Below are 25863 nucleotides of genomic sequence, written 5' to 3' on the forward strand. Positions count from 1 at the left end.
GAGCTTTCATAAATGTAAACACGTACACAGGACTAGTAAGAGGACACAGGTTGGCTAAAGAAAGGTTCCGCCAGCAACTTGCAAAAAGATAATATGGTGTGAAAATGAGAATAATATCTATACAACTCTATTAACTTACTAAATTTATAAATTCTACATTAACCCATAGAAATAAAGCTAATAAAATGGTTGGGTTCCTTTGGAACCCAGAAATTAGTATAGTCAAAACTCACTGCTTCTAAATTTCTGCTATGAAATTAAACAAAATCTTCTTTTCATACCAATATATATCCCAAATAATTCAAAAATTTCAGTTTATTTACATATTGTATATCTCAAAAGAAGTTGGGAAAAAAAATGAAGTTTTAACAGGAAGTCAGTGAATTCTCATAGCTCTGCTGGTCTCTAGCATTTGGGGAGAGGGAGTCGTGGAGTCCTCGGAGAGTGGAATCTTGATGACAGAACTTCAAATGTTCTAGTCACTTGCCAAGGAAGTGCCATACTTGCTCTGTGTCTGAAATGGTGGAAGGGGGTGTCAGGGAAGGGGTAAACAGCAAGGGAGAGAGGGAGAGATGGAGGGAAGAGAAATTTCAGTTACACCTTGAGGAAGTATTTAGGCAGATAAAAACAATCATGAGCTTGCTATGACACACTTCCCTATTTAAAGTTACTCCCCTTTAAATCCCAAGTTCTCTCATTTGGCTCAAGCCTTATATAAAACTGGGCTAAACACTCCGGAGCCTTCCCATTTTATTTCCTACATTTTTCTGGATCATTTTAGTCTCTACTGAATAACACAGAAGTTAGTGCCCTAGCGTCAGCATGAAAGGTCTAGGGAAAAAACCCTGTATGGTAAAATTTGACTGCTTGTCAAATATCCAAAAAATGGAATAGTATTGCAGAGAAACAATCTGTTAGTTTCCCATATGAGGAATATAGCTTGCTTTCCCATGAAATGTCTATGGATTTGTTCTTTTCTAAACACCGTAGAACTTGACAGAGTAAACAGTTCTCATTTTTCCTCCAATTTTGCAAGCTGAATGCTCTTCTAATGTTTTGTATTAAAACAAAGGGCCAAAAATTTTGCAAAGTTTCAAAGACAAATGATATGTGTCTATGCTTGTATTTTGAAATTTTTACTACAGAACATTTTTACTTGTTTCTCAAAACAGCTTCAAATAATGGCAACAAAAAATAAAGTTATTTTCCATCCTACGATAAACTATGATTTTAAGATATTTATTTAAAATGAATGATTCATTAAAGTGACAAGATAATTAAAAAAATCTTCCAAATTCAGATTACCTGGAGTCTCATTAAATTTATCAGAATTACCTGAAAATTTTCAGTACTTCACCAAAAGTCGCTAACATAATCAAACTACTGTCTAGCCTAAAAGCAGTAAATGTGCTCCTTCTCATTTTTTGAAATTACAAAATAAATGATTTCATTTGAAAATTTTAGTGACTATTTAAAAAGTTATTTTACTTGGTTTATATAACTTTCATTAATCTATTGTGCTTTTTTGTCTGGTTTCCACCACTATAAACACATCTAGCTCAAGAACCAAAATATACCATACCTTCTTCATTACTTTCCTTATTCGGTGACGAGGACACCTGAAAGATAAAGACAGAGATGAATCCCTGTTATGAATATTTAGATGTGGAAACTACACCCAGAACATTTGTTTTGTTTTGTATTTTTATGGAACTATACAACAAAGTTTACAAGCAACGGTTCTCTAACCTGAAAAAAGGAAGTACTTCTCTTTGCCTTTAATTATCACTGCTTCTTCTTTTGGATAAACAAACCACAGACTCAGAGTCAAACAGAAAAAGCATGCTTGAAAATATTTTTCTCATTAACCCATGGGAACTACTGAGAATGTGAAGAGAAGAGAGAGAGGTTTCCTTTCAGTTGTTTCTTTGGCCGAGGACTAGGGGACACAAACCCAACACACACATTCATGGATACGTGAGGCACACACACACATTGTGGAATTTATTTAGCTGTCTTCCAGAGCATTTAAATTAATTTTTCTGTTCATTTCCATGACTGGGCCAAGATTTTTAGAACAGATGCAGTATAATCTGTGATAGACAAGTTTGAAAGAAAAGCTTTTCTGAGATACCAGATTTTTTTCATAATTAAGAACAATACATTTTTTAGTTTTTTTTTTTTTTCTTTCATCTTGTTTTATTGAGAGATTCCCTCATCCACACAGAGGAATGCACAAAGCCCAAGGATAAACATCTATGCAGTCACCACCCAAGTCGAGAAATGGAATAGGCCAGGCCCTTCCCCAGTCATAACCTCTTTTCCCCTAGGGATAATCACTACCCAAATTTTGTAACACATTTCAGATTTCAAATTTAACAATCAACTTCTAATTCTAGTTCTCTGAATTTGCTCATCCTAAGTAGGAAAGATCTGCCTCTAACACTTGAGGTCTGGGGCAAAGGTACAAATGGAAGACCACATACCACACATGGTAATACTTAAAAGTTATAAATCAAGCTAACAAAATGATAAATTGAACATAAAGTATGTTCCATTCTATTATCTTGATAAATATACTTTTGTGATGACTTGGAAGCCTTGCTTGGCATTCTAGACACCTCAGAGACTGCCTGAACATAGCCGAGTAAGGAAGAGAGGCACAGGGCCCTCAGCCCACCCCACTTCTCTTCTTTCCTCAGGCTCCAGTCTGTATTGAGGGCCTCATTTGTGCAAGGGCAGAAACTCCAGGCCACAAACCTACACACTCCCTTCCTCCAAACAGCCACCCACTGGCCCCTGCAGAAATGATGCAAGCAAATGATTCACACAGGAATGAGCACAGAGCTGGGGAAATGCCCACAGAGGCTGTAGTAACAGGCTTGTAGCAACCTGGGCAAAGAATTCCAGGGTCTTGAGTAGCTAGAGGGTGGTATGGAACGGGCCGCTTGGCTCCTGGTGAATGCACAACTATGGTCCCCTGGTCTTGTGGGGAGGGATGTAACTGGATGAAGGCCAAAGCAGGACCCTCTACAAAGCAGAATGCAAAGTAGGGCTCTCCTTGCTTAGGTATAAGGGTACTATTAAGATCAAGTCAGTAAGGAAGAAAAACTTAAATTTCAGCAATATTAAAATAGTCCCTGTAATGATTAATGTGTTACCTTGGAGGGTGTTTTTAGCTGAGATTAACATTTAAATTGGTAAACTCTCAGTGAAGCAGACTGCCCTCTGTAATGTGGGTGGGCCTCAACTAATCAGTTGAAGGTATGAAGAGAACAAAAAGACCAGCCTCCCAAGCAAGAGGAAATTTTCCAGCGAACTGCCTTTGGACTTCCCCTGCATCACTGGCTCCCCTCTTGTCTCCAGCTTGCTGGCCTACTCAGATTTTGGACTTGTTAAGCCTCCATACTCACTTTTTACATATATCTACATATCCTATTGTTTCTTTGGAGAACCTTAATATATTCTCCTGAATCATAAATGGTTTCAAGTTATTTTTCCCTCTACTCTTTACGAAAAAGGCCAATCAAATATGCTTTATTTTCGGTCACAGAAAAATCAGGTAACAATGTAAATAAATAAAGAAGACCTCTGTATAATGTCATGTAAAACCTCCTTGAGATTTCCAAGTACTTCAAAAAAACAAAAATTCTATTCACCTTCCTAGCACAGAGAAAATGCTTAATCATGGTTGGTTTTGAGGATGATAGAACTTATGTAAAAATTGGGTATGAAAGCACCACCACAGTAATAAAAATTATACTGAGAGTAGGCCCTTGGGATTTGATGGCTCTGTTTTACTACACAGATTATAAAACAGAGTAACCTGTTTATTTCTTGGAAATTGGTATGCTCAGTCAACAGTGCAGGACATCTATCACAAAGTTTGTTGGAAAGTTAGCTGTTTATATTTCCTGTTTAGAATGGGCAGCTGTTTCTTGCTGGAGCTGCCAAACATTTCAGGGGAAGAAAACGTATGGTATACATACGTACATCAGAGACATGGAGAGTTTGGTTCCAAACCACTGCAATAAAGCAAATACTGCAATGAAGTGAGTCAAATGAATTTTTTGATTTCCTACTACGTAAGAAAGTATGTTTGCACTATAGTCTATTAAAATACAGTGTGCAATAGCATATCTAAAATAACAATGTACATACCTTAATTTAAAAATTACTGAGAAAAAATGCTAACTATCACCTAGGCTTTCAGCGAGTCAGTCTTTTTGTTGGTGGAAGGACCTGCCCTCACGTTACTGGCTGCTGACTGATCGTGGTGGTGGCTGCCGCAGGTTTGGGTGGCTGTAGCAATTTTTAAAACTAAGACAACAACGAAGTTTGCCACATTGATTGACTCCTCCGTTCACGAACAAGTTCTCTGTAGCATGTGATGCTGTTTGATAGCATATTACCTACAGTAGAACTTCTTTCAAAACAGGAGTCAGTATTCTCAAACCCTGCCCCTGGCTTTATCAACTGAATATATGTAATATTCTAAATCCTTTATTGTCATTTCAACCATCTTTAAAGCATCTTCAGCAGGAACAGATTCCATTCCAAGAAAACACTTTCTTGGCTCATCCATAAAAAGCAACTCATCCATTCAACTTTTATCATGAGATTGTAGCAATTCAGTCACATCTTCAAACTCCACTTATAATTCTAGCTCTCTTGCTATTTCTACCACATCTGTAGTTACTTCCTCCACTGAAGTCTTGAGCCCTCAAAGTCATCCATGAGGGTTGGAATCGACTTCTTCCAAATTATGACTTCTTCCTATGAATCATAATGTATTTAATGATGTCTAGAATGGTGAATCCTTTCCAGGTTTTCAATTTACTTTGCCCAGATCCGTCAGAGGAACCACTTATCTATGGCAGCTACAGCCTTATGAAATTTTTTTTTTAAGTTTTATTTTTGAGAGAGAGACAGCCTGAGTGGAGGAGGGGCAGAAAGACAGAATCCCAAGCAGGTCCCGGGCTGCCAGTGCAGAGCCAGATGTGGGGCTCAAACTCATGAAACTGTGAAATCATGACCCAAGCCGAAACCAAGAGTCGGACACTTAACTGACTGAGCCACCCAGGTCCCGTGAAATGTATTTCTTAAATGTTAAGACTTGAAAGTCGAAATTACTCCTTTGATCCATGCACTGCAGAGTGCATGTTGTGTCAGCAGACACAAAAACAACATGAATCTCACTGTATAGCTCTGTTGGCACTCTTGGGGGACCAGGTGCATTGTCAATGAGATAATACTTTGAAAAGTCTTTTTCTAAACAGTAGGTCTCAACAGTGGGCTAAAATATTCAGCAAACCATATTGTACACAGACGTGCTGTCATTCAGGCTTTGTTGTCCCATTTACAGAACACAGACAGAGTAGATTTAGCCTAATTCTTAAGGGCCGAAGGATGTGGGGGATGGCAATAAAGTCACCAGCTCCATTAGCCTATTCTTTGAAACTCTGAAAGCCAGGCACTGACTTCTCCTCTTTGGCTCTGACAGTTTTAGATGGCAGCACCTTCCAAAAGAAGGCTGTTTGATCCACACTGAAAATCCGTTGTTTAATGTAGCCACTCTCATATTTTAGCTAGACTTTCTGGGTAACATGTTGCAGCTGCCTTTACCTTTAACTTCTGTGTTATGGAGAGGCTTCTTTCCTAAAACCTCATGAAGCCACCCCCGCTAGCTTCCAACTTTTTTTCTGCAGCTTCCTCAGCTCTGAATTTACAAAATTCAGAAAAGTTAGGGCCTTGCCCTGGATCACGCTTTAGCTTAAGGGAATGTTGTGGCTGGTTTGATCTTCTATCCAGACCCCTCAAACTTTCTGTTTCATCAATAAGGCTGTTTTGCTTTATCATTTGGTTGTTCACGGGAGTAGCCTTCAAGAACTTTTCCTTTGTGCTCGCAATTAGGGTAATTTTATGAAACAAGAGGCCTACCTTTCGGCCTGTCTTGGCTTTCAACATGTGCATTCTCCGTGAAGCTTTATTGTTTTTAACTTCTGATTTAAAATGGAAGATGTGCGACTCTTCCTTTCACTGGAACACCTGGAGGCCACTGTAGGGTTATTAATTGGCCTAATTTCAATATTGTGTTTCAGGCAATAGAAAAGCCTCTCTATGGGCCAGATGGGAACAGCCAGACAGTGGAACAGTCAGAACGCAGATAACATTTATCCATTAAGTTCACCATTTCATATGAGTGTGGTTTGTGGCACCCCAAAACAATTACAAGAGTAATATCAGAGTTCACTAATCACAGATCACCATAACAAATGTAATAATAAAAAAGTCTGAAATATTGTGAGAATTACCAAAATATGACACAGACACAAAGTGAGCAAATGCTTTTAGAAAAACGGCACCAATACACTTGCTCAACACAGTTACCACAAACCTCAATATGAGTACGATGTAGTATCTGTGAAGCACAATAAAGTGAACTGCAATAAAAGGAGGTATGCCTGTACAAAATAGAACACTTGGGCAACTCCTCATTAGCCTCAGGAAAGAAATGGACAAACTACTCTAGCAGAAACATCATCCCATTTTATTTTAAAAATAATTTCTGGAATGTTCTTATAACTTCATTCTTTTTAAAAGATCATTTCTACTTTTAAGTAATCTCCACACCCAACATGGGGCTCGAAATCACAAACCCAAGATCAAGAGCCGCATGCTCTACCGACTGAGCCAGCCAGGTGCCCTCTTATTTCTTCATTCTTAAAATATATTTCTTGGTCCGTAAAAATATTCAGTATGCACAAAGCTTTGTATAAAAGAAAACAATCATGACAAGTCTAGAACTCAGAGATAAGAACTATTATAGTTTCAAGGTCATTTTTTTAACCTTTTTCCATGTTAACTCATGCCAAAAGAGAGATGGATATTTAAATTTGAAAACAACAAGGGGTGCATGATACACAGCCACTACTATTTCATTCTTCACCTAGTCAATGGCCTCCTGATTCATAAACATGACAACAAACTACACCTTCTTACAGGAAGTGGAGTAACTAAGAGAAACACCTAAAACTGACCCAATCCCAATTCTGTCAGGTGTCCCCATCACTACATCTTCATGGTTAGAAACATACAAAGGATTTTCAGTTACTTACTGGAAAAATGTGGGCACCCTCTAATAATCCAATACAAATTCTCCACAAAAGAGTATTATTTTATACTCTTATTTCAAAATACTATCTTCTCCCCTTTTCCCACTCCAAAAATACTTCCTCATGAATATTAGTATATTTGATTTCTTTCAAACTAATCTACAGTTTGCATTACCAAAGTATGTCTTTTTCTTTGACCCATCAAAGAAAGCTTACTCTAGCCTCTATCCCTATTCATGCATAAACTATATTTTGAGTTGATACGAACCATTAATAAAACTGCTCTGTACTTAGTGTTTCTCCTTCTAAAAAGCCCACTAGGTCCCTACGAGCATCTTTCACTCCAGGTTACATTTGTTCAAACTGACTAACACGATACACTGATTGAAACAATATAAAATTGTGCTTTTACTATATGAGTTGATATTCTTTCACTTTATTATTATAAGGGTTCAAAATTAAAGGGAAAAAAAGTTCCCGGTTTTTCATTCAGGTATAACAGGGTTTTTGGTTGAATTATATTTCCAAAGTTCATAGGGCAGTTGCTCTACATTAATTTTACTTTTATATTCCTTTTCTGATTTTTGCTTTAGAAATCCAGCAAAATATGACCAATTCTTAGTTATCCAGAGACAAAATGTAGAAGTATTTTAAGTCGTGTAAGTTTATTCTACTGCCTCTCCCTTTCAATAATGTATGCAATTGGCTAGAATCTAACAAAATGGTTGATTTTATTTTAATTTCTCTTGTCCAGGAGCACCTAGGTGGCTCAGTCAGTTGAGCATCCAACCTTGGGATCATGACCTGGGCCGGAATCAAGAGTTGAACACTCAACTGACTGAGCCATCCAAGTGCCCCACTTTTATTTTTTAGAGAGAATATATTTTTAAGTAAAGTAGAAAAATCCCCCTTTTCCTTCTCCTTCCAAGTACTACTCATTGTGCATCCATGAACCATCACCACTGCCATCTCTAAGCTTTGTGTGCTCCAGCTTTACCTGAGACTGCTTTTAGGGGAAACCTGGCCATGTGAAAGCAAAAACAAACACTGCAGCTGCTAAGACTTCTCTGAGAGGCACTCTCTCATCCCAGTTCCAGAAGTTTCTAGTGCCTTCCATCACTCCTATGAGCTAAAGATTCACAGTCTCATGAGATTGGGCCCCTGCAACTGAGCAGGAGTGTGCTTATTCTCCTTGCCCTGAATCCTAGATTCTAAGAATTTTAATCCCCATGGCTACCAGGGTGTAGAGGATCTGAGGCAGGTCTAGGAATTTCTTTAACAAAGAGTGTGGTTCTTTGTCGCCCTACATGTACTGAGTTTGTGTGTGCCACCTCACAAAGTTCTTTTTTTATTCCCCCAGTAAAATGACTAATTTCACCAAATATTTAAAAACCTTACAAATTACCCAATTCAGACATTCCCCAATCCATTTCCTCAGAGAGCAGATTACAAGGAAAGTGCTTAAATAAAAGCATGTGGGAGAATTCTGGGTAAAAATTCCCAGATGGGAAAAGTAGTTAAGTATTAGAATAAGTTGTTATATTGTGGAAACTAATTTCTTCTCTTTCCCTCTCCTCTTCTTCCTGTTTAAGTCTCTGAATATAAGACTAATTCTCATTGAATAATTTATATTAGTCACAATGACTTACAATACCCAACAATGGAATGGGCTATCCCATGAGGGAGTATAACACTGGAAATACTCAAGAGGCTGGAATAGAAGGGATTTTTCTCTATGTGGTCAATTTAACTCGACAACATTAATGCCAAGTAACAGTAAAATCAACGTTTATTGAATACTTTCTGTTTCACATTTTACCTGGATTATCTCATTCAGTTCTCTACACTAACTCTTGTAAGAAAGATATTATTATTAGCTCCATTTTATAAATAAAGAAACCAGCATAAACAAGTTAAATAATTTGCTTTAAGTTACAAGTGACAGACCTGGGATTTGGACCTAGACAGCCTGACTCCAGAACAAACCTTTTTTTTTTCCTGTTAAAAATTTCCTTGGACTAACTCTGACATGAAACAAACTGTGCATACTATATTTATAGCATGTAGTTCTGACACATGTACACACTCATAAAGTCATTATCACAATCAAGATAATAAATATATTCACCATCATCCCCAATTTCTTCCTGTCCCTGTAAGAGAAATTGTAAAATCTTTCCTTCCTGGCTCTCTCCCAAACTCTCCAACCAATGATGTTTTGTGTCATCATACATTAGCATTTACATTTCCTAAAATTGTATAAATGGTATGATATAATATATATATGTATGTCTGCCTTTTTTCACTCAACATTTTTTTTGAAACTCAGCCATGTTATAGCACAGATCAAATATTCATTTCTTTTTATTGCTGAGCAGTATTCCCATGCTTAACATACACTCTGAATATACCACAATTCATCCATCCATTCATCTGTTGATCGACATTTGGGCTGTTTCCAGTTTTTGTCTATTACAAATAAAGCTGATATAAACATTTGTGTATAAGTGTTTTTGTATGGACATATACTTCCATTTCTCTTGGGTAAATATCTAAAAGTGGAATGGCTAGATCATATGGTAGGTAGATATTTAACTTCTCAAGAAAATGCCAAACTGTTTTCCACAGTGGTTGTATCATTTTTCATTCCAACCAGCAGACTATGGAAGTACCTCCACATTCATGTCAACAACTGGGATGGCCAATCTCTTAAATTTTTAGCTATTCTAAAAAGTGTGCATAAGCATGTCACTGTGGTTTTTAATTTGCATTTTCTTAATGATTAGTCAAGTTAAGCATCATCTCATGTGTTTTCAGTATGTCTTCTTTGGTAAAGTGACCATTTGCACATTTCCTTTGGAGGTGAGGGGATGGTTTATTTTCTTATTAATGAATTGTGAGAGTTCTTTATTCTAATACAAGTCCCTTTATCAGGTATATGATTTTCAAATATTTTCTTATACTATGTGGCTTCTTTTCATTCTCTTAAGAGTATTTTTTACAGAACAGAAAACTTTAATTTTGGTGAAATCTAATTTACCATTTTAAAAAATAGGTTATGCTTTTAGTGCCATATCTAAAAAACTTTGCCTAACTACCCAAGATCAAAATAGGTTTATAGTTTTAGGTTTTAAATTTTGGTCTAGGATACATTTTAGACAATTATCATATAAAGTGCAAGGTATGGACTGAAGTGAGGTTTCTTTGGTACCCTATGGAATAACCAACTGTTCAAGTCCTACTTATTTAAAAGATTATCATTTTGAAAATCAGTTGTGCACATACATGTAGGTCTATTTCTGTATTTAATTCCATTCATTTCTTTGTCTAGTTTTACCCCATTACTCAGCTCTCTTGATCATTGTAGTTTTATAAAATATCTTGAAAAAAGGAAATTACTATTCCAACTTTCTTCTTCATAAGGTTGTTTATTCAAGGTCTCTGGTATTTATATATATATGAGTTTATTAATTTGTAAAAAAAAGTGTATTAGAATTTGATGTTGTACTGAATTTATAGATCAAAATTTGAGGAGAACTGACACAACAATGTTGCATCTTCCAACCTATATCTTTCCATTTATTTAGTTCTCCGATTTCTGTTGGCAATGCTTTATAGGTCACAGGTTCTTCACATATTTTTTCCAGTGTTTTCTCTAAGTGTTTCATATTTTTGATGCCATTATAAACAATGTATTTATTTTGTTTCCAATTGTGTATTGCCAGCATATACAAATATAATAGTTTGTTGTATAGTGATCTTGTATCCTGTAACAAACTTGCTAAAGTCACTTATTCTAGTAGCTTTCAGGTAGATTTTATTGAACATTCTACAGAGACATTCACCTCATCTTCCTTTACAAGTTGGATGCCTCTTCCTTCTTTTTAATGCACTGGCTAGAACCTATAATGCTGAATAAAAGTAGTGGGAGCTAACTAGGCCAAGCATTATGCTTATGGAAAGGTTTCTTAAGTACCCATTTAATTTGTTTATGCCTATTTCTTCTTCAGGGAATTTTGGTAGTCAGTGTATTTTGAGGAATCTGTCCATTTCATCAAAGTTGTCAAATTTACTGGTGTAAAGTTTTTCACAGTATTTTCCTTTTATTCTCCGAATGACTGTCACAATCAGCAGTGATGTCACTTGTCTCATTCCTGACAATGAAGACTTGTCTTCTCTCTTTTCTTTCCTGATCATTCTGGCCAAAGATGTATCAATTTTACTGATCATTTAAAAAAAAATAGCTTTTAGTTTTATTAATTTTTTCTATTGTTTTCCTAGGCATACAAATTTTTAAAGCTATGAATACCTCAAACATGCAAAAAATGAAGACATAACACATATCTACTCCCTACACTTTTAAAATAGTAACATTATTTCAGAAACTTTACAACTGAAGTCTTTTTCTCCGTACTCATCAGAAATAAAGATATTTATTTTCCTTCTCAGAAGTAACTTCTAACCACCATGCTAACACTGGTGTTTACTATTCTTATTTATGTTTCTAAAATGTGAAGACCATATCTGTCCGTATTCATTAAAAACATACGGTACTGCCTTGGGTGTTTTGCATACTATGAACTATGTATGCCTTGCTGCAAAAGCTTTTCTGCCCAACACCGCACTTTTAGGTTTTATCCATGTAGTCACATGGTTCTAATTTACCTATTTCACCTATGGCATGGTATTGCACCACAGAAATAAACTATAGTTTATTTACCCAGCTTTTATCCATAGACATTTATTCAGTTTCCAATTTTCCCACATCTGATCATATTAGTGTCTCTAAAGAATGTGTACACAGAAGGGTAATTTCTGATGGTGGATTATAAGTATCTTCAACTTCACTTACAATGACTTAATTGCTCTTCAAAGTGGCTGTACCAATTTATATTCCCATCAAACATATCAACAAGTATGAGAGGTCTCCTTTCCTCACTTGCTTAAAAACACTTGGAAAATAAGACTTCTAATAGTTTGCAAACCTGATAACCATGAAATTGTATTGTGTCTTAGCGTCATCTCATTGATTATTGGTGAGATACAGCAAATTTTTACAGGTTTACTGGCCATTTAAGAATCCTCTTTTGTGACCTGTCCATTAATATTGTTTGCCCATTTTTATCTGACTAGGTTATCTTTTTCTTGTTGATCTGAACAAGTTGTTAAATCTTTTGTCATTTATATGCAAAGATCTTCTCCCAATCAATGGCTTATGTTTTAACTTATTTTATGGTCTCTTATAACTGTTTACAGGGTTTTTTTTTTTTTAACTTCATTTAAATTTATCAATCCCTTCCACGTTATTGCTGGCCCTTTACTATTCCATATAAATTTCAGTATCATCCTGTCAAATTCAATTAAAAACCCAATTAGGATTCTGATTGAAAATAAACTGACTTCATTAACTAATATGGGAGAAATTGCCATTTTCATAATTAACTATTCTTTATAACTGTTATAAGTATATTCGTTTTCTAGTTTTTAACTCGTTACATATACTTTTCTATTTGCACTTTTCCATTGAATCTTGATTTAATATCGATAATTTATATGTTCAACAAAACTGTCAATTCATCTGTTTAGAAAGGTATTGCCAAAAGCATCTGATAGTATTCACATCTGATTATTTAAATATCTCCTATGTCCATAATTCTGTCTGTAATTCTTGATATATTTATTTGTGCTTCTCTTTCATCATTCTTCCTATAATAGTTTTGTTTATATTATTATTCTTTTAAAAATGTTTATTTTTGAGAGAGTGCAAGCAAGGGAGGGGCTGAGGTGGGGGGGCAGAGGATCTGAAGCAGGCTCCTCGCCAACAGCAGTGAGCCAATGTGGGGCTTGAACTCATGAACCATGAAATCATGACATGAGCCAAAGTCAGATGCTCAACCAACTGAGCCACCCAGGTGCCCCTATATTATTATTCTTAAAGAAAGAAACCCGGCTTTTAACTGATCCTTGCCATTATCTGTTTTCTTTCATTAAATATTTGCTCTACTCTGTAATTTCCTTTCTTATAATATTAAAAGATAAGAAAAAGAACAGAGTAACTATTGAGTTCAATGTTTAGTCTCTCAATTTTCTTCATTTCTGCTATATCATTTTACTGCTCTCAAAAACTATTTTTGCTGCATTGCACAAGCTTTGACATATACTGACCCATTTGTCATTCAACTTTAAGTATTTTATAATTTCTTATAATTCATTTCTTTGAGGCATGACTTATTCAGAAGTGGTTTTAGTTTCCAAACATATGGATTTGGATTTCTTTTCTTTTAATATTTTCATAGCTGATTGGTAACTTTACTGTAGACAGAGAATGTTGTCATTTTTTGCAACTTGCTTTGTGGGCTAATACTCAATTTTTAAAAGTGTCCACATGTACTATATATATGGACTGAGTAATAACATATGTCTGTTAGGTTAAGCTTGTAAACTTTGTTTCAATCTTCTCAACATATTTTCAAAAAATATTTACATAAAGGATCCTAAAAACAGTATCTTAAATCCCAGTAGTCAAATAAGCTGTCATTAATAGCAACTAATATTAGATATGAAAGACAAATTACATCATGTATGCATATACATATACAAACACACATCTGTTCCCTATAAATGTTCTGCACCTTGCTCCTGGAAACGAAACGAAGCCCCAATTGCTAGTCACATGGTCCTCAAGAATTGGGAAGGAATCCCATATTTTTTGGCTGTAAAGTCACATAAATGTTAAAAAACGCTTGACACAATATTCCAAAACACACAACTGGATGGTCTTGTGGTTGAACTGTGACAGGACGTTAGTCCTGTTGTCAGAGACCCACGTTGTGGCCTGGACACCCAGTAAGAGGGCAGTGCTCTCTGCCTCTGAAGATCCCCAGTGCAATGAGATCTGCACAACATCCTCATTCTGACACAGCTTGGCCTTTCATGATTGTAATACATTCAAACATCTATATTCATAAACAACATCCCATAATTCTTCTGATCATTTCTATTCTCATCTTCCTCAGAGCCACTACCCTTAAGATCTCTGCCCTAAGCATGGCAAACGACTGCTGTAGATATTTTCCAAGTTGTTTTTCAAATGCTTCCACATAATACTCATCAGGTTGTTGGCTTTTATTTTTTCTTGGTAATAATGACAATATTTTTTCTAACTGATCTGTACATATTGTCAAGTGACTACTTAATGGTCATTTTTTTTTTTTTTTCCTTTTTCGGTCTCAATGCTACTATATTAAATTGTGCTCAATACATATTCACAAGTATATACTTCCTGCAACAGTTCTGTTAATCACTCAAAAGTTTAATCCATGTTTTTTCTTTTTTGTATTTTAAAACTATCCATTCACCAAAGCAGTTAATTTATCCTAAAATATCACCTAATCAACTGATCCTGAATATTCTATCAACATAGATCTTGTTGATTAAACTTGTTAGAATGAGTTCATTCATTCTGAGCCCGCCAATAAACTCTGGAGTTACAATTTGATTCCACACAATTCCAGGACTGCTGTGGTCAGGATATGATGAAGTTTGATGGGTGACTTGAACATCTTAATTTTTTTGAGCAACCAAAGAAAAACTTGGTTTGACATCAGTGCAATGTTCAGTATATAGCAAAATAGAGAGATCTTGGAATATATACCGGAATAATTATGATTCAAACATCTCAGTGTGGTTCTGAAGAGATGAAATGCCAAGTCAAAATGCTTTGACTACAAAGAATTTCATTATTACAAATTAATAAAATCTTCACAAGAAAGTACTATCTAATCTCCTGAATCACTAGATGCTGCTAATAGAGCAATTCTTTGACTTCCACATTTAAAAAAAAATTTTTTTAATGTTTACTTATTTTTGACAGAGAGAGAGAGAGAGAGAGAGAGAGAGAGAGCATGAGCGGGGGAGGGGCAGAGAGAAATGAAGACACAGAATCCGAAGCAGGATCCAGGCTCTGAGCTGTCAGCACAGAGCCCGATGCGGGGCTTGAACTCATAGACCGCGAGATCATGACCTGAGCCGAAGTTGGACACTCAACCAACTGAGCCACCCAAGCGCCCCCTGACTTCCATGTTTTTAATGGTGAAATCCCATATATGATACGCTCCATTAGAGGTAGTGAAGAGAGACTGATTTCTTGCATTTTGATTGTCTACTGTGGTGATCTCAGTGAAAAATCAGTATAGCACTCTCTTTCTTCATTATTATGAAGCACAACAAATTTACCAGACCATGTAATTAAAGCTGGATGTTAATGTTTCTGAATTCTAATCTTGTTCCTCACACCTAACTATCTAGATCACATCCATATCCTCCGATTTTTTTTCCCAAAAGGATTGTTTTCCTACTAATATAGGAAACAATTAAAAAACAGGATGTAAGATAGAAACTTTAATCTTGCAGCTAATTTTAAGATAAGAATCTGTTATATCTATTATTTATAAATCCCAAACTAAAATGCAATTGACTTTGTTTTAATGTTCATTTATTTATTTTGAGAGAGAGTGTGCACTTGAGTGTGAGCAGGACAGAGGCAAAGAGCAAGGGAGAGACAGAATCCCAAGCAGGCTCCTAATTGACCTCAGTTGGTCAAGACCTGAGCCCAAATCAAGTCAGATGCTTCCGACTGAGCCACCCAGGTGCCCTAAAATCTGAGATGAGTGAGGGAGACTCCATGGACAAAGATAAAAAGTTTCTTGTTTTCCTTTATTTTTCTCATTAAAGAAGTATACTGATGAGAACTAAGTTCAGAATGCAATCTGTTTATATACAAAATTGAAAACTTGGAGAAAATAAATTGATATTGTGTCCTGCATTACTACAACGGCTTCCCTCATCTTCCCTTCCCTCACTCCAGTCTATTCTCACCCATGCAGCCCAAGTGATCTTGTCAAAATCTAAGTCAGATCCTATTATCCCTCTGCTTAAAACTAGCTAGTGGTTCCGTATGTGATTCAGAATAAGAAACACATTTCTTAAGATACTCTTTACAGACTATTTTACAGGGTCTTTCATAATAATTTACCACCACTTTCACCCCCAGAAGTAAACATTTCTGATCTCACCTCCTATCTCCCCTGAACTCACTCTATTCCACTAGTCACTGTGGTTCCTTGAGTAGTTCTTAAACATATCAGGCATCCTCTTGTCTCATGACCTTTGGGCCTATGGACTGTGATGCTCTTCCATCGGATGGTAACTCGGCACATTCTCTTACCTTCTACAAATCTTGACTCATGTCTGGCTTCTCCTAGTGAGGCTGTCCCTGTCTCTTTTTAATAACTCCAACTCCAATCTGCTCCTGGAACTTCATCCCCTCTGACCTGCTCATTTCATAATAGCATTTACTACATTCAGACACACTACAGTTGATCCTTGAACAATTAGGGGTTTGAACTGCGCAAGTCCACTTACACATAGATTCTTTTTTTCAATAAATTCAGTACAATACTGTAAATGCATATGTATTTTCCTTATGATTTTCTTAGTAATATTTTCTTTTCTCTGGCTTACTTTATTCTAAGAATACGGTATACAATTCATATAGCATACAAAACGCGTTAACAGACTAATCATGTTATCAGTAAGGCTTCTGGTCAAAAGTAGGCTCTTAGTAGCTAACTTTTTGGGGAGTCAAAAGTTATACATGAATTCTCAAGTATGCAGGGGGGTCAGCACTCCCAATACTCCCATACTGTTCAGGATCATTGTTCAGGATCAATACACAAGTATTTTACTTGTGCATTTATCTATTATCCATTTCCTCAACTAGAATATTAGCTACACAAGGGCAGACATTTTCACATCTTTTCTTTAATGCTGAATCCCCAGTACCTTGGATCTCACTGCACATAGCAGGTACTAATTAAATAGCTGATGAATTAGTGGGGAAAAAAATTCAAAGCAGCCACAGTAGGTAAACGTTTTTTGATGTTCCTGAAGTAAAGATCTAAATTCTCTAGTTTCTAGCTCATAAGTAGTTTAAGATTAAAAAAAGAAAAGCTTAGTTTATAAACCACTCCAGAACACACTTTATACAGCAATATTACTTAATTATCTGAATATGAATTTTCTTATTTAGTGGTCTCTAAATCAAGCCGTTATTTTCCTAATAAATTCAGTTGCCTCCAGGCAGCCTTATCAATGAGACAGACATGTAAAAATCCAAGATATCACCTTAGCTAGAGGGAAAGCTTGTAAGACGGCCTAACTAAATGGAAATAAAGGAAAAACAGTCTTGTTTCATCTTTCTTGAGCCAAAATGCACCTGTTCCCACAGCCAGTTGCAATTTAGACACTAGATGGTGGGTAACTCAAGGGAACAGAATGGTACAAGGAGAGCAAATACATATAAGCAATAAATTGGTGATATTAAGAAGAGTAGCATCATAGTAAATTGGTTAAGTGGTTAATGTACTTTAGAAAACAATTTAAAAACTAAGCTGAAAGATTTTCAGGTTTTTTATTTAAATTCCCTGGATTAAAAAAGATGGATTCTAATGTTATTTTTTAATTTTATATTTCCCAAAAGACTTGATACACTTCATTGCTAGAGTTTTCAGAACTTCTGCTAGACTTCCCCATGACATTTGTAAGATTAAAGGATGCTTTGCCCCTTACCAGTTCAACTATTGATCTCGCTTCCTCTTGAGTACAATGGAAAGGGCTGTCGCATATCTGCACGTTTGTGCTGGTGAGGAAAAGACAATGTTATTATCAATCAGGATAAAAAATGAGCAATTACCAAACAAGAAAACCAACTGCAAATATCCCACACTGGCTGTGTAACTCCAGTTATTTATTTCCAGCCAGTGATAAAGGACCTGAATGAATATAAACTGAGATGTTTGTACATTCTTTCAGGCAGAGTTATAAATATAGTGCTCCCAGCACCGCACATTCCAGAATATGTTTTTCGTTTAAATAGTGCACAGATCTAAATAATCTCCTTGAATATAAAAGACTATACATCACAACTACACTTTACCTTTTGTGAGGAAAAGAAACTTGACCCATGAAATGATGACTCTAAGGAAGAATTTTCCTTTGAGGTGATAAACACTGTTACTGGCTACTGAACGATGCTATGGAATCTTTCTCAGACAGGTGAGGAAAGCTAAGCTAAGAGTCATGACAGGAAAGCACATGATATGAAAACTTGGTTTTCGTACAGGGAGGGAAGGTCAGCGGGGCATAAGACAAGGAAAGGCTCTATGAAATCAAAGCCTTCCCACACAACAGGGAATGCATGCTATCTCCACAAGCATGCTGCCCATTGTGCATTTCCTACTTCCTAGATGAAAGCAAAGGCATCATTCCTCTCAAACATATTAAGACTGATTTTTTAAAATTTCATCAAAGAAATCAGATTAAAATGGATATAGAAAGAAGCAGTAGAGAAGGGAGTTAAAGCCAAAGGAAAAAGTAATTAGCAGATCCCTAAAGAAGAGGAAACACATACACACACTTGTCCCCCAAGTGGACCTAAGAGATATATATTATCGGATACATTTTTATAATGGCTTTGTGAAAAATACATTGGGATATATATGATAAAAAGATCTGCCTAGTTATTTATTTATATAATGTCTGTAATCAGACATTGGGTACATAGCAATTACAGGTAAGTGGTTGTTCTCTTTTCTATCCAGACTCAAAATGTGGGATTTATTTTCATTCTTGGCATGAATAAAATTTGATGCAAGTTTGCATTATCTTTAAGGCTATTTTTTATTCTGTTCTCCACAGCCCATATTTAAGTAAGCTAAAAAATGAAAAAGGGAAGGTGTTATAAGTCAGATATTTCCCTAAAGAATGTCAAAACTAAACTTAAAAGAACAAGGCAAAAAATTAGACACTGTGAAGCCTTAAGTGCTAGTCCTCTGAAGGAAGCATGGTGTATTCTAAACATGCTATATACGATGTTTTTAACGTTAGAACTAAGCCAAAGTAAAACGTACCTTTGGAAATTCTGAAAAATGATGGTAACAGAACAGGGGAGACTTCTCTAAATAGGGCTGCCAGAAAAAATACAGAATCCCCAATTAAATTTGAATTTCAGATAACATCAAACTATTTTTTAGTATGTCTCAAATATTGCATGAGACATTTATATTAAAAAGATGTATTGCTCTGAAATTTAGATTTAACTGGGTGTCTGGTATTTTATGTTAAATTTGATAACCTACTTCTAAAGAAACCCTCTAACTCTTAAATAAAGAGAACAAACTGAAGGCTGCTGGAGGGGTATTGAGTGGAGGGAAGGGCTAGATGGGTCATGGGCATTAAGGAGAGCACTTGCTGGGATGAGCACTGAGTGTTGTAAGTGATGAGTCACTAAAGTCTACTGCTGAAATCATGACTACACTATATGTTAACTGACTTGGATTTAAATAAAACTGAATCTAGAAAAATACAAAAATAAATAAAGTAACCCTCCACTCAACAAAGCAAATCATCAACAGAAACGGCAAAAACAGACAATATTAAAGCCAACTCTGTAAGTTTTTAAAATTTTGAATAACTTTCTAAATATCTCTCATACAGTATCTTGACAAGTAACCAATGGAGCTGAGGAAAGCCAAGAGGCTCTGCCATTTTCGCCTTGGGCAAATGATTAGTATGACTGTTCAATAATGAAATGGAAGGTATACAAACAGACTTGAGAGATTCGTACGAGACAACACAAAGATGAGAGACCATAAACCCTCTTGTTACTTTTTCTCCAACAGGCTCTTAGAGTAGCATTTGGTTAGCTAAAAATAGTGCCAACTTCCTCACCGACATTCTCTTAGTTAAAAAAAGTATATAATCTGGGTTGTAATAGATGTCCCCCAGGAATTAAAATACTTTGAATGTTTGAAGGCATGTTATCAAGAAACATTTTTATTTTTATTTCCTCTAAATTGGCCCCTATATAAAAAGAGTTAACACTGATTCATATTTATTGATTGATTCAAAGAATTTTTTTTATACTATGTGTTAGGGACATTTCTAGATGCTGGGGATACAGTATTGAACCAAAGAGCTCCCGTGGAGGTTAGAATATTAAGGGTTCTTTTTAGCCTTAAAACTATGAATGTGGCCTGCAAGAGAAGCAGTGTAACCACTTGAAGGATGACTAAGCTAGAGGTATCTATTACAAATGAGATTTAAAATAATGACTGAGATGGGGCGCCTGGGTGGCGCCGTCGGTTAAGCGTCCGACTTCAGCCAGGTCACGATCTCGCGGTCCGTGAGTTCGAGCCCCGCGTCAGGCTCTGGGCTGATGGCTCGGAGCCTGGAGCCTGTTTCCGATTCTGTGTCTCCCTCTCTCTCTGCCCCTCCCCCGTTCATGCTCTGTCTCTCTCTGTCCCCAAAATAAATAAAAAACGTTGAAAAAAAAAAATTAAAAAAAAAAAAAAATTAAAAAATAAAATAATGACTGAGAAAAATGTGCTGCTTTCCTTTTTACAGTAAGATACTAAGTATTTTGTTGTAAATTTACACAAATTGTATAGCCTATACGCAATCTTGCTGACCAAAACAAGCAGACATGACATTAGAAGAAAAGATCAGCAATACCAAAAATGCTGTGGATGACAAATCAAACTGCATTTAAAAATAATAAAAAGGTGTACTGATACGTAATCGCGCAAAATAACTGATTACATAAAAAGATACAGAAACAGAAAATTACCTGCACATAATAAGAAGACATATAAAGATGAAATTTACAAGGCCAGAGATATGGAACTTTTTAGTAAAGAGAAAATGATTTTCTTCAAGGCAGACAAAGGCACACACTCATGAGAATCCCCAAAGACAGTGTCCAGGATACAGATCTGTCAAGGCCTTTCATTTTCAAGCAAAGTAGTCAAGAAAAAAAAGAGAAAATTCAATTTAAAGAGATAAGAATGACAATGATTTTGAACCACAACCTCCAGAGTCTATAGAAGAAAACTGACATTGAAGTAAATTTATATACAAAACTATATATATAGCTACCCATATATAGATCAGGTACACCTTCCTCTAGAAAAGTAAAATGAAACAATTTTAAGACCTAAACAATTTGGAAGAACAAATCTATATAAATATAATTATTATATATATTTAATTTAGGTTTATATGTTATTTATATATATAAATTATAATTTATAAATAATAATAAAAATTATATATATATTCATATTCATTCATTCATATATAAATATATATATATATATATATATATATATATATATATATATATATATATTCATTCATTCAGTAAGCATGTTTAAATCACCAGTGGCAAGTCCTGACACTAAGTGCCATGATACAAACTCAATTTACAGCATAAAAAGATAATAACACACTCCAGGTGCTACACAGAGGTGTGTACAGCAGTGATGTGAGGGTACAGGTAATCTTGCCCAAAACAAATAACAACTCTTTGTAGAGGTAGCATCTAAACTGCTCCTTGAAGAATGAGCAGGCATTCATGGAGGAAAAACAGGAGACGGGAGGAAACAGAACATGAGGCTGGAAAAGTAGGTCTAGACATATTAATACATAGAAGAGTAGGATTGGATTCTATGATCAAAGGGAGCCACGAGAAGTTTTTGAGCAAAAAATGACAATCACATTTGTATCTTTCAAATATAATTCTGACAGTACCACAAAGATTTTATTAAACAAGAAAGGAGTTGCAATATAAAACAACTGAGTAAATAAATGACAAGTAACTGAATCAAGTAAGTGAAACTGAATTAATTATTAAATTAAAAACTAAGTTTAAAAAACCCAGATGCTCTAGAAGAGCATCTGAGAATCAGTCAAAATTTGAAAAATTTAGATGGGTCAGAATAGATAATGGTTAATGAAAAAAAATAAACTGGCAAAATGAATAGTACATTTCTGATTTCTTAAAAATAAGGTAAATAAGCCACGGCTGAAGAAAGAGCAAGAGGGGCTGAAGAGTAAAACTCAAATGGCAAAAACCTTTATTTCTCCTGCAACACACTGGAAAGTGACTTTAGGGGAGAGCAGAAATAATGAACTTCTCTGTGTTAAAAGAATGTGTAGCTTTCAGAGTAAATATTAAGCAATGGGAAAAAAAAACCCCAAAATAACAACCAAACCTCTTGTGAAGAAGAGGATTACTCAGAGTATCAATTATAGAATTTAATAAATGCAGGGATCTTGGAAGCAGAAGAGTAGCACTAGATTTGAAAACAACAAACATCTGTTGGTTTTAAAATATTAGGGGCGCCTGGGTGGCGCAGTCGGTTAAGCGTCCGACTTCAGCCAGGTCACGATCTCGCGGTCCGTGAGTTCGAGCCCCGCGTCAGGCTCTGGGCTGACGGCTCAGAGCCTGGAGCCTGTTTCCGATTCTGTGTCTCCCTCTCTCTCTGCCCCTCCCCCGTTCATGCTCTGTCTCTCTCTGTCCCAAAAATAAATTAAAAAAAAAAAAAAAAATTAGTCAACAATTTGCTCCAAGAGGTATTCACTGAGTGGCTAGCACATGTCAGGCATTAGGAATAGAAAGATGAATAAGGTATCCTTCTTCATGTGCTTTTGAGGAAGCTACGTGCTAGAGGAGGAGACAAATTAATAAACCACGCAGTTAAGAACTGGTAAGCGTAATAACAAAAGGACACAGGGAAGCAAGGAATGCACAGTATAATGGCAGCTTGGCTACGAGGGAAAGCTTCCCAGAGAAAGTGAAGTCAAAACTAAATCTTAAAAAGATGAGGAAGTTAGCTAGTTCAAGAAATGAGAAGATAATTATGGCAAAGGTAACAGCATGAGGAATGGCCTAGAGGTCAACCAGAGCATGGTGTCTGTGGAGTGACAAGTGGTTCTAAGTTGTTGGAACATGAAAGTAAGAGGCAAGAAGTGATAGAAAATGAGGCCAGACAGAGAGCAGGGACCAAATCCTAGACTAGGCCTCGTTTGCTCTTCTATGAGAAGTTGAGACTTTATGCTTTTTAAGCAGAGAGGCTTATCAGAAGCACCTAGGTAGGGAGATTTAAAACATTCAGATTCTTAGACACTACTCATCAGAGACCCTAATTTACTAGGTTTAAAGGAGATGAATGCATCTGAATTTTCCAAGTTTTCCTAGTTAATTATTACGCACTATATAGTGACAGAAATGCTGGGATAACAAAATATGGGCCTACACTCAACTGAGTAGGGAAAATAGGCTGAAAAAGACAGGGGGAGCTTGCTAATCAGTAACAGTGTACATTTTAAGGAATTAAGAGGAAGAAGCAACTCATTAAGACAGGACATAAAAGCTACTATGAATACATTTTTACAATCAAGTGGTGATAAAAATAAGAAAAAAAAATGGCCAAAATAAATTAAAATTTGAAGATTTTAACTTTAAATTACCTACATGAATAAAATTTATACCCAGAAATGTACACCCTGAAAATTTTTAAGCTAAAAGAAGATTTATTTTGTTGTATTCTCTGAAAAGACAGAAGTAGAATATAGCTGGCAAGAACATTAAGCCTGGTATCTGGCTTAAATGATGGCTCTCCCACTCAGCGTGACCTTAGATCACTTAATCTCTACGTGGTTTCAATCTCATCATGTATAAAATGGAGACAATGATACACATCTTACAGGATCCTTGTATTAGGTAACACATACTAAACACTTCGAACTTGCAAAATAGTACAAAGTTCAATAAATGTCAACTCCTGTTGTTAACGTAATCCTTATCATCACCTAGGAGGCTACAGCAAAATGACTCCAGAGAGTAGAAATAAAATTACCCTCAGAGAAAAGGTAATTAGTCTCAGCACAGAAGGAATGACATCAAGCTACAGAAAAACTAACCAGAGGTAATCTCTACCTGTGTAGCTGAGGAACCTGGAAAACACACAGGCCCTTAAAGGACTGCAAAAACTTTTCCAAAAGTACCATGAGGAAGAAGATGAAAGCAAACAGTGAGCAAATACTTCTTCGGACAGTGAGAGACCCTTTTTACAGGAGCTCACCACATGAATGTCTGACTTAGAATATCATAAAGAATAGCTCAGTCTACTAATTACTAGGATAGTCACGACTAGAAGACATTCACTTATACCCAGTTTTGTTAATAAATTGTACTACTTAAATTAGAAATAATCACTTGATTTTAAGACTCTGCTAAAAAAAAAGGAGTGATCTGCCTAAGTGGTTAAGAAGAAAGAAAGGAGAAAATCAAGGAGTTGACAATGTTACTCGAGCTTACAAAGAAACACAACCTGAAGGTTAATGCCTAAGCATTTGTGTCATAGGCAAGATGAGTCTCTTGATGACATAGATAAAATATATCTTGAGACTAATTCTTTACTCCATGTGATTACTGTATTCTAATGATTTCTTTAATGTCTCTCTTGATTCCCAGACTTCATGCTCCGAAAGGGCAGAGACTCTATTTATTGTAGTCACAGTAATAGTCCTGGAACCAGCACACTCCCTGGTCGCAGATCTTCAAATCAGTGTTTGTTGAGTGAATGGCTTCCCAATTTCTCCTGATTTGGAGAAGGGGACAGTGGAGTTGGGTACTCTACAGAATGACACGTGTGTTTGCTTTCTGTAGTTAGGCTTGCCAAAAGTCAGTTGTTTTTGTTTCTAAACCTGTTTATAAGAGCTGTCTTTATTACTATTTCATAATTTAAGCAGTAATTATGCTTACTGAAAAAGAGGATGTGGAAAGAGAACTGATTCTATGAATACTATGCAGGCCCTAAAAACTAGTAAGGCTAAAAAGCCTCAATAAAGGTGACTCACTATAATAACTTGGTGTCAAAGTAGATGTGGGTAAGAAAACTGTAAAAAGGTTAGAAAAAAGAACCTTAAAAACCTATGAAGGTTTTTCACTGTAAGGAGTTTAAGAATTAGAGGATCTTATCTTGGTTTTCTATTCTATATTACACTAGATTATATATATAATCTATATGGAACTTACATAGAAAAGGTCTTCGCCCTATATCCAAAGATGAGTGAGTACACATTTTAAATGTTTTAAAATAAAATGTTTGAGTTACATCTGTTACTGTTGTTTGATTCCCTGTAATCAATCAGCTAGTGACCCAGATCATGATGGATAAAAAGGCTTTGTACTATTTCATCAAGAAATGATGTGGTGTTTACACATAAACAACCATGTCTGCACATTGAAAAATCGCTATTTATTCCCTCTTTGCACATATCACAATGTATTATAATTAAATGCCTGTTTACTCAACAATATCCCCCACTAAACTATAAATCTTTTGGGAAAAGGGGCCATGTCAATTCCCAGTTTCATGGTGTCCACCCAGCACTTGGTAATGCTTTCCATATTGGTGTTTCATGAGTATTCTTTAAATGAAAAAAAATTGTAATTCTCTTTTTAAAAAAATCAAATTGAATAGCATTATATGGATGTTTAGTATCAATTAATAATAAAATAACATTACATAGAAAAGACAAATCCTTACCAATTTATAGCCCCTCCATCACACTTCTTCATAAGCAAAGCTTTCCAACATTCATGAGTAGATTTAATAACTTCAAGAGCAAAGGCCTAATTCCAAACCAAAAACAGATATAAAGATCACATCACCATACTAACATGGAACTATTATCACTATGACAGCTAATTTCTAAGAACATGAGCTCTGGAGTCAAGCAAACCTGAATATAAATACTGGCATCCTTATTCACCAGCTGTGTGACTTTTGAGCAAGTTACTTAATCTCACTAAGTCTTAACTTCTTCATCTATAAATGGA

At 35.7% G+C, this 25863-nt stretch overlaps 1 protein-coding gene across 1 annotated transcript in view; it reads right to left on the bottom strand.

Annotated features, from left to right (window-relative positions):
- Positions 1–297: 297 nt before the first annotated feature.
- The window catches only part of PPA2 (inorganic pyrophosphatase 2), an 88100-nt gene continuing 62534 nt past the window's right edge, over positions 298–25863 (bottom strand). The window contains exons 9-12 of the mRNA XM_049630953.1: positions 25571–25656; positions 17745–17814; positions 1583–1619; positions 298–514 (exon numbers count right to left, since the gene is read on the bottom strand). Coding sequence (XP_049486910.1) covers positions 480–514; positions 1583–1619; positions 17745–17814; positions 25571–25656 — 228 coding nt within the window. The 3' untranslated portion in view covers positions 298–479. The remainder of the gene's footprint in view (positions 515–1582; positions 1620–17744; positions 17815–25570; positions 25657–25863) is intronic.

The sequence above is a fragment of the Panthera uncia genome, chromosome B1, assembly GCF_023721935.1.
Source record: "Panthera uncia isolate 11264 chromosome B1, Puncia_PCG_1.0, whole genome shotgun sequence".
In the NCBI taxonomy this organism is placed as follows: domain Eukaryota; kingdom Metazoa; phylum Chordata; class Mammalia; order Carnivora; family Felidae; genus Panthera; species Panthera uncia.